The sequence below is a fragment of the Penicillium nucicola genome, assembly GCF_028828085.1.
Source record: "Penicillium nucicola strain IBT 29836 chromosome Unknown utg000001l, whole genome shotgun sequence".
Classification (NCBI taxonomy): Eukaryota; Fungi; Ascomycota; class Eurotiomycetes; order Eurotiales; family Aspergillaceae; genus Penicillium; species Penicillium nucicola.
This window is the reverse complement of record NW_026643125.1, coordinates 1,965,962-1,982,879: the sequence shown is the minus strand read 5'-3', so window position 1 is coordinate 1,982,879 and position 16,918 is coordinate 1,965,962. Positions and strand designations below refer to the sequence as shown.

Sequence of the window (16,918 nt, the reverse complement as noted above, 5' to 3'; positions counted from 1 at the left end):
ATCATGGTTGAAGAAGTAAAGCAGAGACAGGGAAAAGACACAAGAGTATATACACAGGATTTCGATTCCTGTGACCCGACCCAGACCCAGACTAAGTGGTGGGATCTGGGCTGCAAGCGCCGAGTGGGATCAGGATCAGCGTCAGAGGATAAGAGAGAGTTCAGTTCAGGTCCGTAAAAGATGAACATAAACATAAGCGCTGGGGGAAGGGGAGATCCCGATGTCTGTACAAGGGTACAAAAAAGGAGCAAAATAAAGACAAAATCAAGTAAACTGAAACGCTCGAACTCCAGACCCAAATGCGCGGTGCGACTCGCAACTCCGAGACCTTTAGCAAAATATAGACGGATTAAAAATGGAGTGGACGGGAACTTATGGCTTCTTCTTAACGTGACTGCTTCCTGACTCCGAGGGAAGCTCGTCGCCATCAATGATGCGCCAGAGACGACGGGGTGAGAAGTTGTTGCCGAATAGGTAGATGCACACGAACCAGGCAGCGAGGAGGTTGGCGAGGTGATGGAGGAGGTAGGCATATGAGACGCCGTAGATCGCCGAGTAGATGGCGATTGCGAAGAAGATCATGGAGGTGATGTGTCGGAATCTGGTTGTGATCCGCGGGATCATGGCGCCACTGGTCATGGTCTCTACGAGGATGAGGAAGGGCATGATGGAGAGGACGTTGTGGTGAGATGAAAAGGGCATGAACCAGTGCACGACGAGGTTGTGTGCCCAAACCAGAAGAACCAGCACGTTGATAGGCAAAATCCACAACATCAAGATCAAGATCGAGTGTGCATAGTTACCGAAGTTGAGGTGCGAGGTGGATCTGGTTTCCTTAGCGTGCCACTGTGCCCTCACACACGTAGCCAGCTGCACAATACAGGCAACCATATAGGCGAACTGGTATGGGATGACTGTTGAGACAAGGACTAGGAGGATAGCAGTATGGACGATGCGTCGTCGAGGCGTTGGGGTATTAAAGATTGGCAGGTTCCCGCGGTCCTCACGCCGGATGTAGCCTGTTTTGCTATGCAAGATCCCATATACCCACGAGAAGATGTTGACAAGGGTCAAGGCGAGATAGTTGACCAGCACGCAGACTCCAACACTGATAAGACCAAAAACAGGGACTAGGAACCAGAAGAAAGCATCTTGAGATCCCAGCAACAGATCGTTCTTGGTAAAATCGACTGGAGTCTCGGTGGCATTCGTTCGCCAGTGGAGAGTCTCGTCGGTTTGAGGTAAAGCTTTTGTGGTGGCCAGGGAGGTAGCCAATAGAGACATAGCCACCAGTAAGAGTGGGAAGGAGGATCTCAAAGCACGGTCAAGGCCATCAGTAAAGGAAATAAAGTAGCCAGACTCATCGTAGACCTGGAACTGCTTGCGAAGAACAAGAGCAACGACAAGCAGCGGGAACGCAGCGAAGATGGTTCGATAGCGCATGACCAGTTCTCCAAGACTACTAGTGAGGTCAACTTGGAGGGAGATATCAACCGTAGAATCCGAGCTTGGGTCCGTCCACAGGTGAAAAGACACGCCTCCAAGAGCAGCCTGCTCGCTAATCGCTGGCGGCATATAGGGTGCGATACCATGCAGGTTCACGTTGACCTCGTTCACATTAACGAAAAACTTAGACTCATGAGGGTCAGAGACAGACTGTCGAAGCAACGGGGCAAATAACTCCTGCTTCTGTGGGTGCCGGGTTATCTTTAACCTGTAGTCAAGCAGACTGGAATGCAATGCAGGAATCTTGACCTCGGTGAGCATGGGCCGGTTGGCAGGTAGCCGCATCTTCAAACCAGCACTCAGCAAGCCGCCTAATCCAACCTTAGCTCGGATCATCGCATCAGAACTATCCGAGAACTCGGCAACGAGGAATCCGGGAGTCGGAACGCTGGCCTTGTCCACAACGGCTACGAATTGATGTTCCGCAAGACCCTCCAGATCATACTGGAGGTATGAGAACGGCGAGACACGCTCGTAAGCATGTTTCGACGAGAGGGTCGAAGCAGGCAGGTGAATACTGTCTTCGGCTGCGCTCTTACAAGCCAAGCGCGTCGAGCCAACTGTACCACCAGAGAAGTCCAAATTCAGTGGAAAGTTGGTTGACCGGCCGTTGGACAGCGGGAATACGCTGCAGAACAGAACCTCGATGTTTCCATTCTTTTCAAGTGTTTGATCCGTGAGCAGTGTGAACTTCTTACCGGAGACACCCTGGGGTGGAATCGGCAACAGACGCACATCCGCACCATGCTGCAGGCCGAGCTCGCGTAAAATCAATCTTTGACCCTGAGCGAGAATGGTGTTTGCGTTATCCTCAAGGGTCAGAAGAGTATTTGCTTCCTTCTGTGGGAGAGTCCGCTCAGCTATTGGCTCCAATCCAGTTAGATACCACTTCTTTAGAACACGCATGCGTTCTGCTCGTGGTTTCGTTTGTGTTGGGCGTCGAGCATCGACGATCTCAAATAGAGACTTGATGATCGCCTTGCGGAACTGGTCACACCAAGTGATCGACAGGTGATCCATCCCAATCCAGACATCCGGGATCGACGATGTGAAAACGGTGAACCCGTGCGTCTCTGGTACGAGGGAAGATATACTGGCATAGTCGGAAGGCACAACCGTGTCACGCGCACCACCAGCAATAGAGATGAGGGTGACATGCCATAGGGGGTTGTTGTTAGCCCAAGTTTGGGCATAGGCATCGCGCCAGTAGTCGTTGATCTGTTTATAGGTGTGGACAATGTCGGAGTCAAAGGAAACCGGTGGTTTGGCGTGTGGCGCAGACATGGTGATAATCGTATTGACCGAATTGGCCTGGTAGTTGGCCATAGTCAAAGCAGTTCGAGCGACGATTCCACCCATCGAGTGACCGATCAAAATGACAGAACTCGGGTCTGGTAAGCCGGGATCTCGACGGGTTCGTCGGGGGTCGTGGTAAAGTGATAGAATATAAGATATCGCCTCGTTCACGTATTCCGCCTGGTCTAGCAGAGTCTGTCCATGGAACGCCGCCATATCCTCATTAAAGTCGACCATGAAAAAATCCAAGCTCCGTGTCCCGGCCGCATGTCTGCTCTCATCGTGTCGAACCACATCGTAGTAATGGCGCGAGGCCTCTGCGGCCAAAGATCGGACTTGTCGGTAGCTGCCAGCATTACCGGGGAGGAAAAGAACGGGGACGCCATTCAACTAGAAACGAGTCAGCCCAGCTCAGCCCCATCTCACTATTTCAGATCACCATACCCCGATGTTATCCTGCGTGTAAGGGTCCACGCCTTCTTCCCGATACACGAAAAGGTTGTACTTGCTCGCAAAACGGGTATGTTCCGTATCAAACTCCAACATGCGAATGAAGGTCGGACTCATCATCGGCACACCGCATCCATCACCGCCGACCTGACGATCGGTAAACGAGTGGACAATGGAGATCAAAAATGCCACAGCGACACAGGTTGTGAACGCTGTGAGAATCGAGCAGGACCACGGACTGCGCAAACGGGACTGTCGCAAGTGACGACCTTCGGGTGAGGGAACCTCCATCGGGAGCCGAGGAGAGCCCAATGGCATGGTTTTGGTATCGTTGGAAGGTTGGGAGGACGGATTGCGCCACATGCTCGAGTTCCGGGAGCGCGGCGTCGCGCTGCCGTCGCGACGAAGATCAAAACTGGTACCGCGCCGGGCTATCTGGGATCGCGATTTTTCGTCTAAGGCGTTGGAGCCATGGTCATCTGGGGTTCGGGAAACCGAGGAATCTTCGTCCTCGACAGGGGAGCCCGACGAGCGTCTGTGCATTGGAGGAGGCGGAGCCGGCTCATCCAGCACTCACGAGCACAGGGACCGGGTTTCTTGGCGCAGGGGGGGTTAAGCCTCGCACACAAACCCTCAGGGCGAGTCAGGACAGAGGATGGGGGAGGGAAAGGGAAGGGATGGAATGCGAGGGAAGACGGGAATGGAAGGGCGGTTGGCGGTTTGTCTGGGCCTTGGCATGGAGAAAAAGTCCCTGAGGGCCCTGATTATTGTGGATACGCAAGGACTGAGATGTCGTAGTATAATGTAGTAAAGGGAGAGAGAAAATGAAGTTCTACTCTGGTTCTACTCTGGTAGGATCTGCTCTTTTCTCTTCGACGCAATTGGCAGTGCAGGCTTGGCATGAGACATACAACTTGAACATACTACAATGGAACAAAGCCCCCATTTTTACGGTTTAGACTTAATCAGTTGGGCCTAGATACCCTAAATCTTTCCTACAATTCTGACCAGCAAAGAAATACGTGGACATTTACTGGCCAAAGTTGAGGAATTTGTGGGCACAGCAGGCAACCGTGTATCGCCGGTTAACAGTTCCTGCAGGACGCGTATGTTCCCCAGTCACACCGAAGAGCTATATTTTTAAGCCGAGATCTGAGCAGCTCAGGGTCTAGATTGGTCAGAATTGATTAAGTTAGTTCTATGTCTCAGTCTGATTCGCACTGACCATAGGGCACTGCCACTGTCAACATTTCACTTAAAGACTGCAATCCTCCCACCCTTCTATCCTCCTAATGAAACCAATATAAACTCTCCAGATCCCAGATGTCTTCATAATCAGGGGCTATTGCGTGATTAGACCCTGGACTCCATAACCTTTGCTCCATGTGTGGGTTATTTGGCTACTTATCTATAACTAAACCTAAGTCGTACCTAATTCTAATTAACGTTAACTTTGTACACAACTGTCTTTAGCCGCTTCTTCAACTCATCCCTGCTTATTTTGAGTCGGACAAGTGCGGGGCTTCATGCTATAAAGAGTCTGGAGTCTGACCCCTTTGCTCTCGCCTGTGAGACACCTCCACAATTGACACTTTGACCTTAATACTCTAATGCACTTGAAGGACGACTAGAAGGTGGGTACAATTTTATTCATTGCTCTCCCTTCTATGGAATGAAGATACCTTTCAACCCAATGACTAGCCTACTGGGCTAGACTGAGTGAATACAATTAAGCAGATTCTGATACTAGTGTTTTGATGTCGATATAGTTGATGGATATATATAGAGCTAAAATTAACCTTCTTTATTTCCCAGAGAGAGAGAGACATTGTCCATCGCGGAGCTGCAAGAGCGAATAACGAACTCGGACGCATCCCTGGAGAAACGTTACATATAGGTACAAGTATGGCCCTGAAGAAGTTATCCATGAGCAAGAATCCGAGCTGAATGTCCCGAAACCAATCTCATTAATCATGCAAAAATCAAATCTAAAGACCACGAATTCACTCAACAGTCTCAACCCTTCCCTTCTCCTCATCAGGATACTTCTTGTCATCAAATCCCCGGTGAGCAGCAACCACTTGCAAATCAGCATCATGCTCAGCATCAAAGTTTCTACCCAACTTCTCAGGACCAGCAAAAGTGATGAGAATAACATAGGCAAAAACACATCCCATAAAAATACAAATAACCTTGCCATATTCATACCGATGCTTTGACTCCTCAGTCGGCGGCAAGGGGAACCGCTCACCAATAGTGGACTCGATAGTCGAACTGGCAGACGAAACAAGGTTTCCAAGCTGGTACGCCGTTCCCACAGCGAATGTGCGGATTGGGCCAGGAGACAATTCCATCAGATGGATAGGGATGACACCCCAGGCGCCTTGCACCATGAATTGCTCAAAGTACGCGGCCGCAATGACGTTCTTATTCTGCACGAAGGTGTAGGGGTACAACAACGCACCACCCACAATCGAGATGACTATGATTGAGAAGCGGCGGCCGAAGATTTGACTCGCCCAGCCACAGAGCGTGCCGCCAGAGAGCGCGCCTAGATTTGCCACCACTTGTGTGACTGTGACTGCGTTCTTAGAGAAGTTGAATTGGTTCTCCAGCATTGTTGGATAGAGATCCTGGGAGCCGTGAGACTAAACAGAGGAAACAAGTCAGCAATCAATACTTCATGAATGCAAGGAAGTATAGCCACAGCTATATCATGGGGGGGGGGGGGATGTGCAACATACCATAAAGTTAAAGCCAGCCATGAGCAACACCAAATAAATGAGAATAAGCCAATGACGCTGCAGAGCAACCTTGCCCTCGGACAAGAAAGAAGCAGCAACACCACCCCTCATCTCCGCGCGGGTCTCTTGTCTCCGCTTAAAAGTCTCCGTCTCACCAAGGAACAGCCGGAAAATAATGATCAGAACCGGCGGACAAGCCGCAAACCAATAAAGCGGCCTCCACCCATGGGGAGTGGTATCAACCAGCGCGCGCGCGAAAGCCGTAGCAAGCAGATAACCAAAAGCATAACCCTGCTGCAAAAGACCAGAGATAATACCACGGGCTTCAGCAGGGCAGTCTTCCAGCGCGGTAGCAGCGGCGTTACCATACAGACCGCCCATGGCGATACCAAAGAGCGCGCGACAGGCGAGGAATTGCTTGTATGTTTGGCAGAAACCGGCACCTAGCTCGAGGACGACGAAGAGGAGCTGGTTAACGATGAAGGGCCATTTGCGGCCCCAGCGGTCGGAGGCTATGCCGAAGGTTATTGCGCCGACGGAGCGTAGCATAAGGACTAGTGTTATGCCCCATGTTATGTCTGTTACTGATTTGTTGAAGGTTTCGGCGAGCTGGGAGGTTGTTAGGGAGACGGTGAAGAAGTCGAAGGAGTCCCATGACCAGCCGCAGAATGCGACCTGTATTTTTTGGTTAGTTTGATCATGTTTTGTGCGGGGAAGATTGTTTCAGCCTTGTGGGATGGGGATCGGCATACCAAGAAATTTAGCCATTGTTGTTTGTTTAGGAGGGTTAGGGCTTTGAAGGGGTTTGGCGCGGGGTTCATTGGGGGTCTCAGCGAAGTGAAGCGTGTCGCGATATATTGGCCGACACTCATGTTTTCCTCCACGTCTGGTGACGCGGTTGCGTATGGGGGTTTGCTCTCGGTCTCCATGGCTGCTACTGTGAACACTGGGTATAGCAGAGAAGAGGAGGGAGAGGATGTCCGGTACTTATACAAAATTATAACGGTAATAAGAAGAAGGAAAGATATAAACAACTGCGGGGGGAGGGCAAGACTCTAAATACGAGAGCCAGCCCCGGATCCCCAAAGCTAAACAGCCACAGGCAAAAGAAGAGCCAAAAAAAAAGCAAAAAGTCAAGGCCAACTGGTCCGCTAGCAGGGATACAACCACCATTCGCTTGGGTCAACCTGGAGAGAACTGTGGGAATGGATCCAAGCCCGCCGATCCCTTCTTGACCGAGACTTCCTAGATAGACTCTGTGCCTGCTCTCAGCCAATCCAGAGAGAAAGGGAATTTGTGTTTAATGGATGTAAGGCACGATATCGGAGCAACGAGGTGACCAGCCCTGCTGATTGGTTCTGTCGCCGTTACATTCGGACGCTTCCTCTGCCGAATCTGGGGAGTCACTCGGGCAAAATCTGCTATAGTGCAGCTTTAGGGCTTAAACTAGATCCTTTCGGATGAAACACTACATGTCAACCCCGGCCAAGACATTCTCCGGATCTGTGCCCAGACCGGGGTTGTGGAGAAGCGCAATCGCATGACCCACAACCTCCCACCTCGGCATTCAGTATACTGTATCCAACAGGCTATATGATAGAGAGTCACGTTGTGTTCCCATCGACCCTGACAACCACGTGGAACCAGGTCAACCTTGGACGAGATTTAACCTTTCTCCCGTCCGGGGTCGAAGCTTGGCACTGCTTCTCCAGAGTAAGCCGTGGGCTTAGCCTTCGGTGGCTTGGAGGGCGTCCTCGGACGATGCCCGACAGTGCCATAGTCAAGTGAGCATCCACGGTAGAATATCAGCCGATTAAGTCTAAGTCCGTGTCTACCGTGTCAACCGTGTTCTTTTAACCGGCATTATGGATGTGGAATGAGAACCCCGAGACCCCACAATTCCTGCTTGCCCAGTGCCATGCTGTATGTTCCTCAGGCATTTCCGCGGTTACCCGGCTATCTAATGGCTCTCTTTCCCTTGGCATACGCTTTCCCCTCAAACCTACCTAGGTACGGTGCTTCTTGGCAGCAGCCGCCGACGATGCCAATACTTGCCATGGGATTGGCAAAGCTTCTGCCAACCGCGCTCAGACGGTTGCCATCTATGTCATGCTTGCTTTCTTTGTTTTGCGTGTATTTTGCTATTGGCGTTCATGCTATGACCCCCCTTGCCGCTCGGCGGAGGTGCTCAGTTAGCGTGGCGAGTTAGCGTTTCATGGGGAATTTCGATCTTCATGTTGGATTCTGAGTTAAGTGACGCTTCGCTTATATCCATGGGTGCTGTAACTATTTTCTAGAATAAGTACCTGTCATGATTCGAAGGCGATTAACTTGATGCCGCTGTATCCATATGCCGGGTTAGGACATTCACGTGCGCTCTTAGCTGCCTTAGCTAGGAAGGAGACATTCTCATTCGGCCCGGTCGGCCTCGGATTTGGGCTGTAGTACCGTGACTGTACCGTGCCGCCTTTGTGCACGACCTTGGCTTGGCGCAGAAATAAGATTAGGAACGCTGAAGATGATTTTATACTTACGCTAACATCTCATTGAAACCCGGAGCCTTGGAATATAGCTAAGAGGTTGGTTCATATATAAGGGGTCATGCACAGATACAGCGCCACAATGTAACTTATTGAATAGTGCTTTTAAACATATGAAAGCATCGAAGCGAAGCCCTTGTTTAGCCTTTTCTTGGCCTCTTTATTACTTGTTTTTGACTCTCTCTGGTTCATTCGAGAACTTGTCTTGAGAGATTTGAAACCGAAGACTTGACCTTCAACGCATCTCTCTTGTCATGAGTTTTTATCTGTGCATCATTCGAAGTTGCCCATCAAAAGACTTAACGGAGCATTTAAGACCACAACCCGGGAGGCATGGAAGTATTTAGCTTCTAGACTAAAAGGGGGAGAAGAGAACAAAAAAAGCTGGTCCTGTCATCATATAATCGAAGCAAGTAAATCATTTGTTAATCAGAAGGGGAGTTTGAAGTATGCCGGACTGCAGGGCCTCAAGAGCTCTAAGGCTGTTCGAGGTACTACCTACAGTATGCGCCAATGTCCGATAAAGTTATCAATAGAAAGTATGTTTTCAATGAAGGCTGAAGGCTGAAGGCTGATGCCATAAAAGATCGTAGATGAAGAACCTTTTAATCGTAGCTAGTGGGCCTAGACTTGGAAAAGGATTGCAATAAGAGAAGGTCTTGAGATGAAGCCATTGTCATACTCTCAAATCATGTCTATCGGAGTTGCCTACTAGGCTTTAATTTATCACTAGGCAATACATTTCCTCATAGATTCTATAAATATCTTGCCCGTTTCGGAATGCAGCTCGGTTCCTTGCAGCAAAGCTGTGGGGCAACAGTCTTGGCCCTAACCGACCCATATACAGTAAGTGTATACAGTACTGTATGCCTACTGTAGAAATAATTGAGATCAAACTCACATATCATGACGCAGACCATTCTCCAGCCGCATAAGTCAAGCCTCAGCATGAGGCTGTGCAGACGATCCAAGGGACATGAGGCGGTGCTTGGCCGCTAAGCCCCGCGGATCCGCTGATGCCGTATAAGTTATTTATTGTCCCAACCGCCCTTCCTCTATTGTCCTCATTCTCCTATATTCACTTTCCATCCTTTGCACTCTCCTCCTCATCAAACCCTATACATCTCCCTCGCAATGTCGCATTACGGAGGTTCCCAACAAAACCAATACAACGGCAGTGGTCAATACTACGACCAACAAGGCCAAGGGTATTACCCCGCGCAACAAGGCCATCCCCAGCCTCAACAAGGCTATTATCCAGAGGTAATTCGAGCCCGAAATTGAAGGATCCCAATTCATCAACCCTCCATCAAACCCACACGGAGTTTTCTCTCCTGTCCTCTCCTGTACCTCGTATTCGTACCAAGACAAAGGGCTGACAAGAAAACAGGGCCAACCCGCTTACGGTCAACACGCACCTCAGCAGTCTTACGGGCAGCAGTACCAACAGGGACCATATCAAGGTGGTCCGGGATACGGCCAGCCTCAGCAAGACCGCGGTCACTCGCCCTACCCGCCTCAGCAGCAGCAGTACCAACAGGGTGGTGAAAGTTCCTCTTACTATGGTGGTGCGCCACCTCAGCAACAGGGAGCCCCTGGAGCACCTGGAGCTGAGGGTGAGAGGGGACTCGGGTCTACTTTGATGGGTGGTGCTGCTGGTGGGTTCATGGGTCATAAGTTGGGTCATAGTGCGCTTGGTACCGCTGGCGGCGCCGTTCTGGGTGCTGTTGGAGCCAATATTCTGAATAACAAATTGTGAGTTTTGGTCTTGGAGGCTTTTTGTTTGGTGTATGCTGACGTTTCGTTTCATGTAGTGGCAAGGACAAGAAGCACAAGAAAGAGAAGAAGCATAAGAAGGAGAAGAAGCACAAGCGTAAGGGGTCTAGTTCGAGTTCGAGCTCTAGCTCTGATAGTGATTGAGCCCTATGATCATTTGTGATGATTGGCAACAGGACAGGCCTCTTTTTCTTTGATACCATGCTCTCTTTTGTTTGTTTGTGACTTGACGTTCAGTGACCTCAGTGTTATGTTTATCATGATGTGCTTATGTATTCGTAGTGAAATAGCAGTTTAGCAATTGCCGAATTTTCTAGATGAATTCCCATGAGAGTAATATACCACACTAAGTTGTTAATTCGGAATTACCCCGTTTGCTTAATAAGATAGTGTAGTGTACATGTGTATTATAATCTTGTCTGTTAGTATGTTATTGTGACAGCGGTTGATCACCACGCGGTGTCGCGGCATTTCTTCTAGCTGGCTGGGCGGGCTCTTTGAAGAACGCTCCTGAGTCGATGCTACTGTCCAAGCTATAGGACAACGTGGGGACCGGTTTTGGTGTATCCCATTCGAAGCGCCACTTTTGTGAAGTTTCGTTCCAAGACTGCCGAGGCACAAGCGCAGAAACACGTCTCCACAACCGATGCATAAATCTAGTTGTGAGAGCATGAGGTCGACCGTTGGCATAGGGTGCAAAGGTGTTTTCCTTTTCAGGGCCCTGAACCAGCAATTTCAAGATTGTGCTTTCGGGTTTGGCGCCGTTCTCAGAATTCATTCCCTTTCTTCGCTTGACAAGTTTCCAGGGTGTTGTTCCCGACACCAACCCGTCAAGCGTCTGGAGATCCTCTTCTGGTAATGGTGGCAACAGGCCATTCAACGTGGCGAAATACCACTGTCTTCGAATGTTAACCTTGCGAGACTGGGCTAATTCCTTGCCCCAGATATTCTCCTTGGGGATTGGCGGAGATATAGCCTTAATCAAAGGTCTGACTCGGGTTGATGTAATCACAGGGTTTCTCATTTGAGAAAGGGCTAGGCTCCTCACGATTGCTGGAGGTTGCCAGCCGTCATGGAACTTAAGTGGCGCAGAGACAAGCTCTTGGGCTGCTTGGGTGTCCTCTGGGATTCCGGTTTCTCTGGGCCTTAGAAATTCAGCCAGCATTTCATGTCGCCTCTTTCCTGTGCGACCGTATGATAGGTAGAGTATCTTCTCAAGGGGTCGTGTGTAGCCTTCATTTGCGCGTCGTAAAACCGAGAGACCATTTCGTGCCGCATGTACCATCTGAGGACCAGCCTTGGAGCGACGGGAAGATACTGCACGATATCTGTCGAGGACATGTTCCCGCATGTAGGTGCGAGCGACGGGATCAGGGAGATAGGTACACTCGCGCAGTGTCGCGCGTAATAAATGTCGCCATTGCTTTGATGTTGAAAGATTGCCCAGCCAATGTTGTGGTTGTATCTTGGCCATGTTGAAACTCTGAAAGAAAAGTGGCCGATCCCAAAACGGAGAAACGCGAAAACCTTGGCGTCGTGTCACGGGAACTTCGACGCGCCCTTTCGTTCTCCTCACCCCGCGACTTGCCCTGCATTGAGCCTATCTTGATCTCGATCTCGATTGTCGATATTTGACACATTCTTTTTGCCTCGAGGCGTTGAATGGTATTTTAGGCGGTTTCCCTCCTGAGGGTTAGCCACGCGCCTCCTTTCCGCGTCATTCCAACCGGTATTCGGTATTTCTCCCCTTGCTAACGTCGTTTTTTGGTATTCTTGCTGACATATCGGAGGGAAAGACCAGCATGTCCTACTCGCAGGGCAGTACAGGGTCGGCAAATGGAATGGCCTATAACATTTTGAATGCTTCGCAATCTCTCTCCTCCACCCCTCGCGCAACTCCTCCGCCTCCCAAGGGTTCTCAGATGTCCTCTTTTGGTTACCCCAACGGACTACAGAGAACTAGTTTCAATGGGTATGATGGCACTAACGACTATGGGTCGGTAATGTCATACCAGGAGGAGTACAAGCCACAAATTTATCGAGTTCGTGGCCTCCCCCATCCCCACCGAACATTCCACTGACGAGCCTTGAACAGGCGGTTTATTCTAATGTCGCCGTCTATGAAATGGAAGTGAATGGAGTTGCTGTGATGAAACGTCGATCCGATTCTTGGTTGAACGCAACGCAGATTTTGAAAGTCGCTGGTGTCGTGAAAGCACGACGAACGAAAACACTCGAGAAAGAAATTGCCGCTGGGGAACACGAAAAGGTGCAAGGTGGTTACGGAAAATATCAGGGAACGTGGGTTAATTATCAACGTGGCGTCGATCTGTGCAGAGAATATCACGTTGAAGAATCACTTCGGCCGTTGCTGGAGTACGACATGAGCCCTGACGGCTCTGGACAACCTGCTCAAGGCACCATCGATACACCGACAAAAGAACAAGCAATGGCTGCGCAACGTAAGCGTCTGTACAATGGTGGGGAAAATCGCAGCGCGTCACAACCGCAACAAGGAACTTTCTTCCAGAACATTTCAAGAACGGCTGCCACCGCAGTCAACGCCCTCAGCAAAGCGCGCTTCGACTCCCCCAGTTCCAACAGCCGTCGGCCCAGTATGATCCGAAAGCCCTCACAACAGATGAGCAGCCAGGAGTCTGGGCATCCGTTCAGCAGCCAGCAGAGCATGTACAGCATGTCCGACAGTGGATTTGGCAGTCTGCAGAACCGGTTCCAGACCCAAGACGACCATGACGACCTCGCAGAACCCCCGCGCAAACGTATGCGCTCTGCATCCCAATACGCTCCACCTCTCGGCCTTCCTCGTGACCCATCTAACTTGTCCATGAACGACCCTACTCCCACAGAACCTAACGACTCCTTTTACCAAGACATGGATCTCCCACCCCCTCCTATGGATGACTGTTCCAAGCGCGGAATCGAGTCCCTGGCTCCTGCTTCTACTCCGGAAAGATTCCAAAAGATGAAGCTCATCATGACATTATTCCTCGACAAGCGGACCAAAGATTTCACAAACCACCCAGCTCTGGTTCAATTAACCGGCGACGATCTCGAAATTCCTCTAGATGAGTATCGAAACAATGCGCTTCACTGGGCTGCTATGCTTGCTCGCATGTCGCTCCTCAACGCCCTTGTCGCCAAGGGCGTTAGCATCTCTCGAGTGAACGGTGCCGGAGAGACTGCTTTGCAGAAATCAGTGGGCACTCGCAACAACTTGGATTATCGAAGTTTCCCTCGCTTGCTTCAAGTACTTGCTCCAACCATTGACATGGTTGACTATAGCGGGCGTACCATCCTACATCACATTGCTGTTATGGCTGCTACTGGTGGTGGCGGACACGTCTCCGCAAAGCACTATTTAGAAGCCCTTCTCGAGTTTATCGTACGACACGGAGGCATTGTTCCGACTTCGAATGGAGACGCAGCCAACGGGACTAACGGCAGTGATGTCATCTCATTAGGGCGGTTCATCTCTGAGATTGTCAATCTCCGTGATGATCAAGGCGACACGGCTCTTAATCTAGCGGGACGTGCACGTTCGGTCCTCGTCCCACAGCTTCTGGAAGTCGGTGCTGATCCTCATATCCCTAACCACACTGGTCTCCGTCCTGCAGATTATGGTGTTGGTGTTGATATGGTCGATGGAAACTCCCAATCTCAACAAGCAAATAACCGTAACGACACATTTATTGATCAACTGGCAAAGTCGAAGAAAGAGATTCTTGATGGTAGGTTCTCTCCCTTACTCATACCTTTGTGTACTAACAAAAAATCTAGCGGCAATGTCTCAAATTAGCTCAATGGTCGAGGAGACACTCGGCGGCATTGACCGAGAGCTGGCCTCCAGCTTAACTCAGAAGCAAGAGAGTTTCGATCATTGGCACACGAAGATCCGTGAGTCGGCTAAAGCTCGGCAGATCGAGCAAAAACAATATGATGAATTGAGACGTAAGGGCTCCGAGCGTGTTGAGCTCGAACGACGTATCAAGAATCTAGAGAGATCTTCAGAGGGGTTGTTGGCTACAGTCAAGAACACACCAGGGCTAGACCCAACGAGGACGGTGGTTGTGGGTGATGCCGACGTCGATGCTGGTATTGACCCCAACACCTTTGAAGCATTATTCCCCGATGGCTTTGACCCAGCTTCTGGCTTCTCAGAGCAACAGATTGCGTTCCTGTCCGCAATCCCAAGCACCGACGCCCTCAGACGTCAAGCTCAATGCTACAAAGAGTTCAACAGCGGGATCCTCGCCGAAGTGGATGGTCTCAAAGCAAAGAATGCAGTTCTTGGCCAGAATTACCGCCGCATGGTGATGGCATGCACAGGCTGGACAGCAGAGCAAGTGGACGAAGCAGCAGAAGGACTCACGCAATGCGTGAAGGAACTGAACGATAACCCCGTCCCGGAAGACGAGGCCATTGAGATCTTGATGCGGGATCGTGGGCAGGACTGGTAAGCAATTCTCGAAGTCTGATACCTTTTGAGCGTTTGGGCGGCTTGGCTTGGATTGGCTTCGGCGTTGTTGCTTTGTTGCTTTGTACGATAAAATACCCTGGTGGCATACGTTTATGCCCGTTGGCACATAGCTTGTTATTGATGTGAGGAATACACTGTATCCCTGTACACTCGCTTGATTTGGTCCCCGTATCGGACTCGTACCTTTCTTTTCCATAAAGGCTAAAGGCTAAAATGAAGTGAGATTAGCCGGCTCGTGATACTTCTAGGCTCAATGGGCGTGGCTTGGCTTTTGGCGTATCACCTACCGGGACGTCTTCAGGACCATTTAGCCCTGTCCCCCGCGTTTGCCAAGATGCTTTGCTGGAGCTTGCGGATAAATCGCCTGTTGGGCTGGGTGTTTATAAATAGTCCTCAGCGTCATATAGGATATGGAAATTCTACAATCTGTTCCTTGTTTCTCCACATAGACATTTCCATCGTCAACGTACAATATGGCAACCGGATTCCTGAGCGTCAAAGGCGACTCAATCTTCGATGAGAATGGGGAAGGAGTAGTCCTACGAGGAGCTGCTCTAGGAGGATGGATGAAGTGAGTCCTACCTGCCTATGCAACTTGCATTATCTCACATTATACTAATGTTTCTCGCTATCTGAAGTATGGAAAACTTCATCACTGGTTTCTCTGGCCACGAAGCCCAACATCGCGCCGCAATGCTCCGAGTGTTAGGACCCGAGAAATACGAATTCTTTTTCGACAAGTGGCTCGAATACTTCTTCACGGAGGAGGATGCAAAATTCTTTGCCGAACTAGGACTAAATTGTCTCCGCCTGCCATTCAACTACCGCCATTTCGAAGACGATATGAACCCGCGCGTACTAAAAGAAGCCGGATTCAAGCACCTGGATCGAGTCATCAACCTGGTCAGTCTTGATTCTTACACTCAACCCCAGCGAAGCCCTAACGCAGTATGGCTGACTATCATGTATCCGATAAATAGTGCGCAAAACACGGCATCTATACCATTCTCGATATGCATGCCGTACCAGGCGGCCAGAATCCAGACTGGCATTCTGACAATCCAACCGGCTATGCCGCTTTTTGGGATTATAAAGATCATCAGGATCGGACGGTTTGGCTTTGGGAGCAGATTGCTTTGCGGTATAGGGATAATTCTTATGTTGCTGGGTATAACCCTTTGAATGAACCCTGTGACCCGGAGCATGTCCGCTTGCCGGCCTTTTATAAGCGGATCGAGCAGGCCATTCGTGCAATCGATGGAAAGCATATTCTTTGGTTAGATGGGAATACGTTTGCCATGGAGTGGAAGGGGTTTGATGAGGTTTTGCCAAATTGTGTTTATGCTATGCATGATTACTCGGTGAGTTGGGTGTCTTTTTCTTGATTGTGGGTAATGTTGACATGGACTAATGCTTATATCTAGTCCATGGGTTTCCCTACTGGTGATCGTTATAAGGGAACGGCCGAACAGAAGGCGTATCTCGAACGATCCTACTCGCGCAAAGCACAATTCATGACCGAGAACAAGACACCGGTGTGGAACGGAGAATTCGGGCCGGTCTACGCAGATCCAGTCTTTGATGCTGATGTTGAGACAGTCAATCAAGAGCGATATAATCTACTCGGTGATCAGTTACGCATCTATGACAAGTACAACATTAGCTGGTCAATCTGGCTGTACAAGGACATTGGGCTACAAGGCATGATCTATACCAGTCCGGAAAGCACATGGAACAAGACTATCAAGCCATTCCTCGACAAGAAGAGAAACTTCTGGCTTGATAAATGGGGCCGTCGACCTGCACCGGCTCCTGAGGCTGCTTTGAAGCCTATGGTTGATTGGATTGATAGTGTTAGCCCTACTGCAAAGGAAACATATCCTACGTCGTGGAACACTGAGCTGCATGTTATCCGCAATGTGTTCAATACCTTTTTGGCGGCTTCCTTTGTGGATGAGTTTGCTGCGCTGTTCCGGGGAATGAGTGAGAAGGATCTAGAAGAGTTGGCTCTGAGTTTCCACTTTAAGGCTTGTGTTCAGCGTGAGGGGTTGAACCGTATTCTAAGGGACCATGCACATGTGTCTAGCTAGAGGAATGAGCTATAGCTT

At 50.0% G+C, this 16,918-nt stretch overlaps 6 protein-coding genes across 6 annotated transcripts; 3 read left to right on the top strand and 3 right to left on the bottom strand.

Annotated features, from left to right (window-relative positions):
• Nucleotides 1-372: 372 nt before the first annotated feature.
• On the bottom strand, nt 373-3,795 carry N7511_000760 (GPI inositol-deacylase; the record flags this gene model as incomplete). Its single annotated transcript, XM_057123185.1, has 2 exons — nt 373-3,192; nt 3,247-3,795. The coding sequence occupies 2 exons, from the start codon at nt 3,793-3,795 to the stop codon at nt 373-375; spliced, it is 3,369 nt and encodes a 1,122-aa protein (XP_056988918.1).
• A 1,460-nt stretch (nt 3,796-5,255) lies between these two features.
• N7511_000759 (sugar transporter family protein) lies at nt 5,256-6,925 on the bottom strand (the record flags this gene model as incomplete). The annotated part of the gene is made up of 3 exons (XM_057123184.1): nt 5,256-5,900; nt 5,997-6,671; nt 6,749-6,925. 3 exons carry the CDS (start codon nt 6,923-6,925, stop codon nt 5,256-5,258), a joined length of 1,497 nt encoding a protein of 498 aa, XP_056988917.1.
• A 2,745-nt stretch (nt 6,926-9,670) lies between these two features.
• On the top strand, nt 9,671-10,295 carry N7511_000758 (putative glutamine-serine rich protein MS8; the record flags this gene model as incomplete). Its single annotated transcript, XM_057123183.1, has 2 exons — nt 9,671-9,799; nt 9,927-10,295. 2 exons carry the CDS (start codon nt 9,671-9,673, stop codon nt 10,293-10,295), a joined length of 498 nt encoding a protein of 165 aa, XP_056988916.1.
• A 447-nt stretch (nt 10,296-10,742) lies between these two features.
• On the bottom strand, nt 10,743-11,786 carry N7511_000757 (uncharacterized protein; the record flags this gene model as incomplete). Its single annotated transcript, XM_057123182.1, has 1 exon — nt 10,743-11,786. The coding sequence occupies one exon, from the start codon at nt 11,784-11,786 to the stop codon at nt 10,743-10,745; it is 1,044 nt and encodes a 347-aa protein (XP_056988915.1).
• Nucleotides 11,787-12,114: 328 nt separating this feature from the next.
• N7511_000756 (putative APSES transcription factor (MbpA)) lies at nt 12,115-14,790 on the top strand (the record flags this gene model as incomplete). Its single annotated transcript, XM_057123181.1, has 3 exons — nt 12,115-12,354; nt 12,408-14,061; nt 14,111-14,790. The coding sequence occupies 3 exons, from the start codon at nt 12,115-12,117 to the stop codon at nt 14,788-14,790; spliced, it is 2,574 nt and encodes an 857-aa protein (XP_056988914.1).
• Nucleotides 14,791-15,283: 493 nt separating this feature from the next.
• On the top strand, nt 15,284-16,900 carry N7511_000755 (glycoside hydrolase family 5 protein; the record flags this gene model as incomplete). The annotated part of the gene is made up of 4 exons (XM_057123180.1): nt 15,284-15,381; nt 15,449-15,713; nt 15,791-16,171; nt 16,235-16,900. 4 exons carry the CDS (start codon nt 15,284-15,286, stop codon nt 16,898-16,900), a joined length of 1,410 nt encoding a protein of 469 aa, XP_056988913.1.
• Between the last annotated feature and the right edge of the window lie 18 nt (nt 16,901-16,918).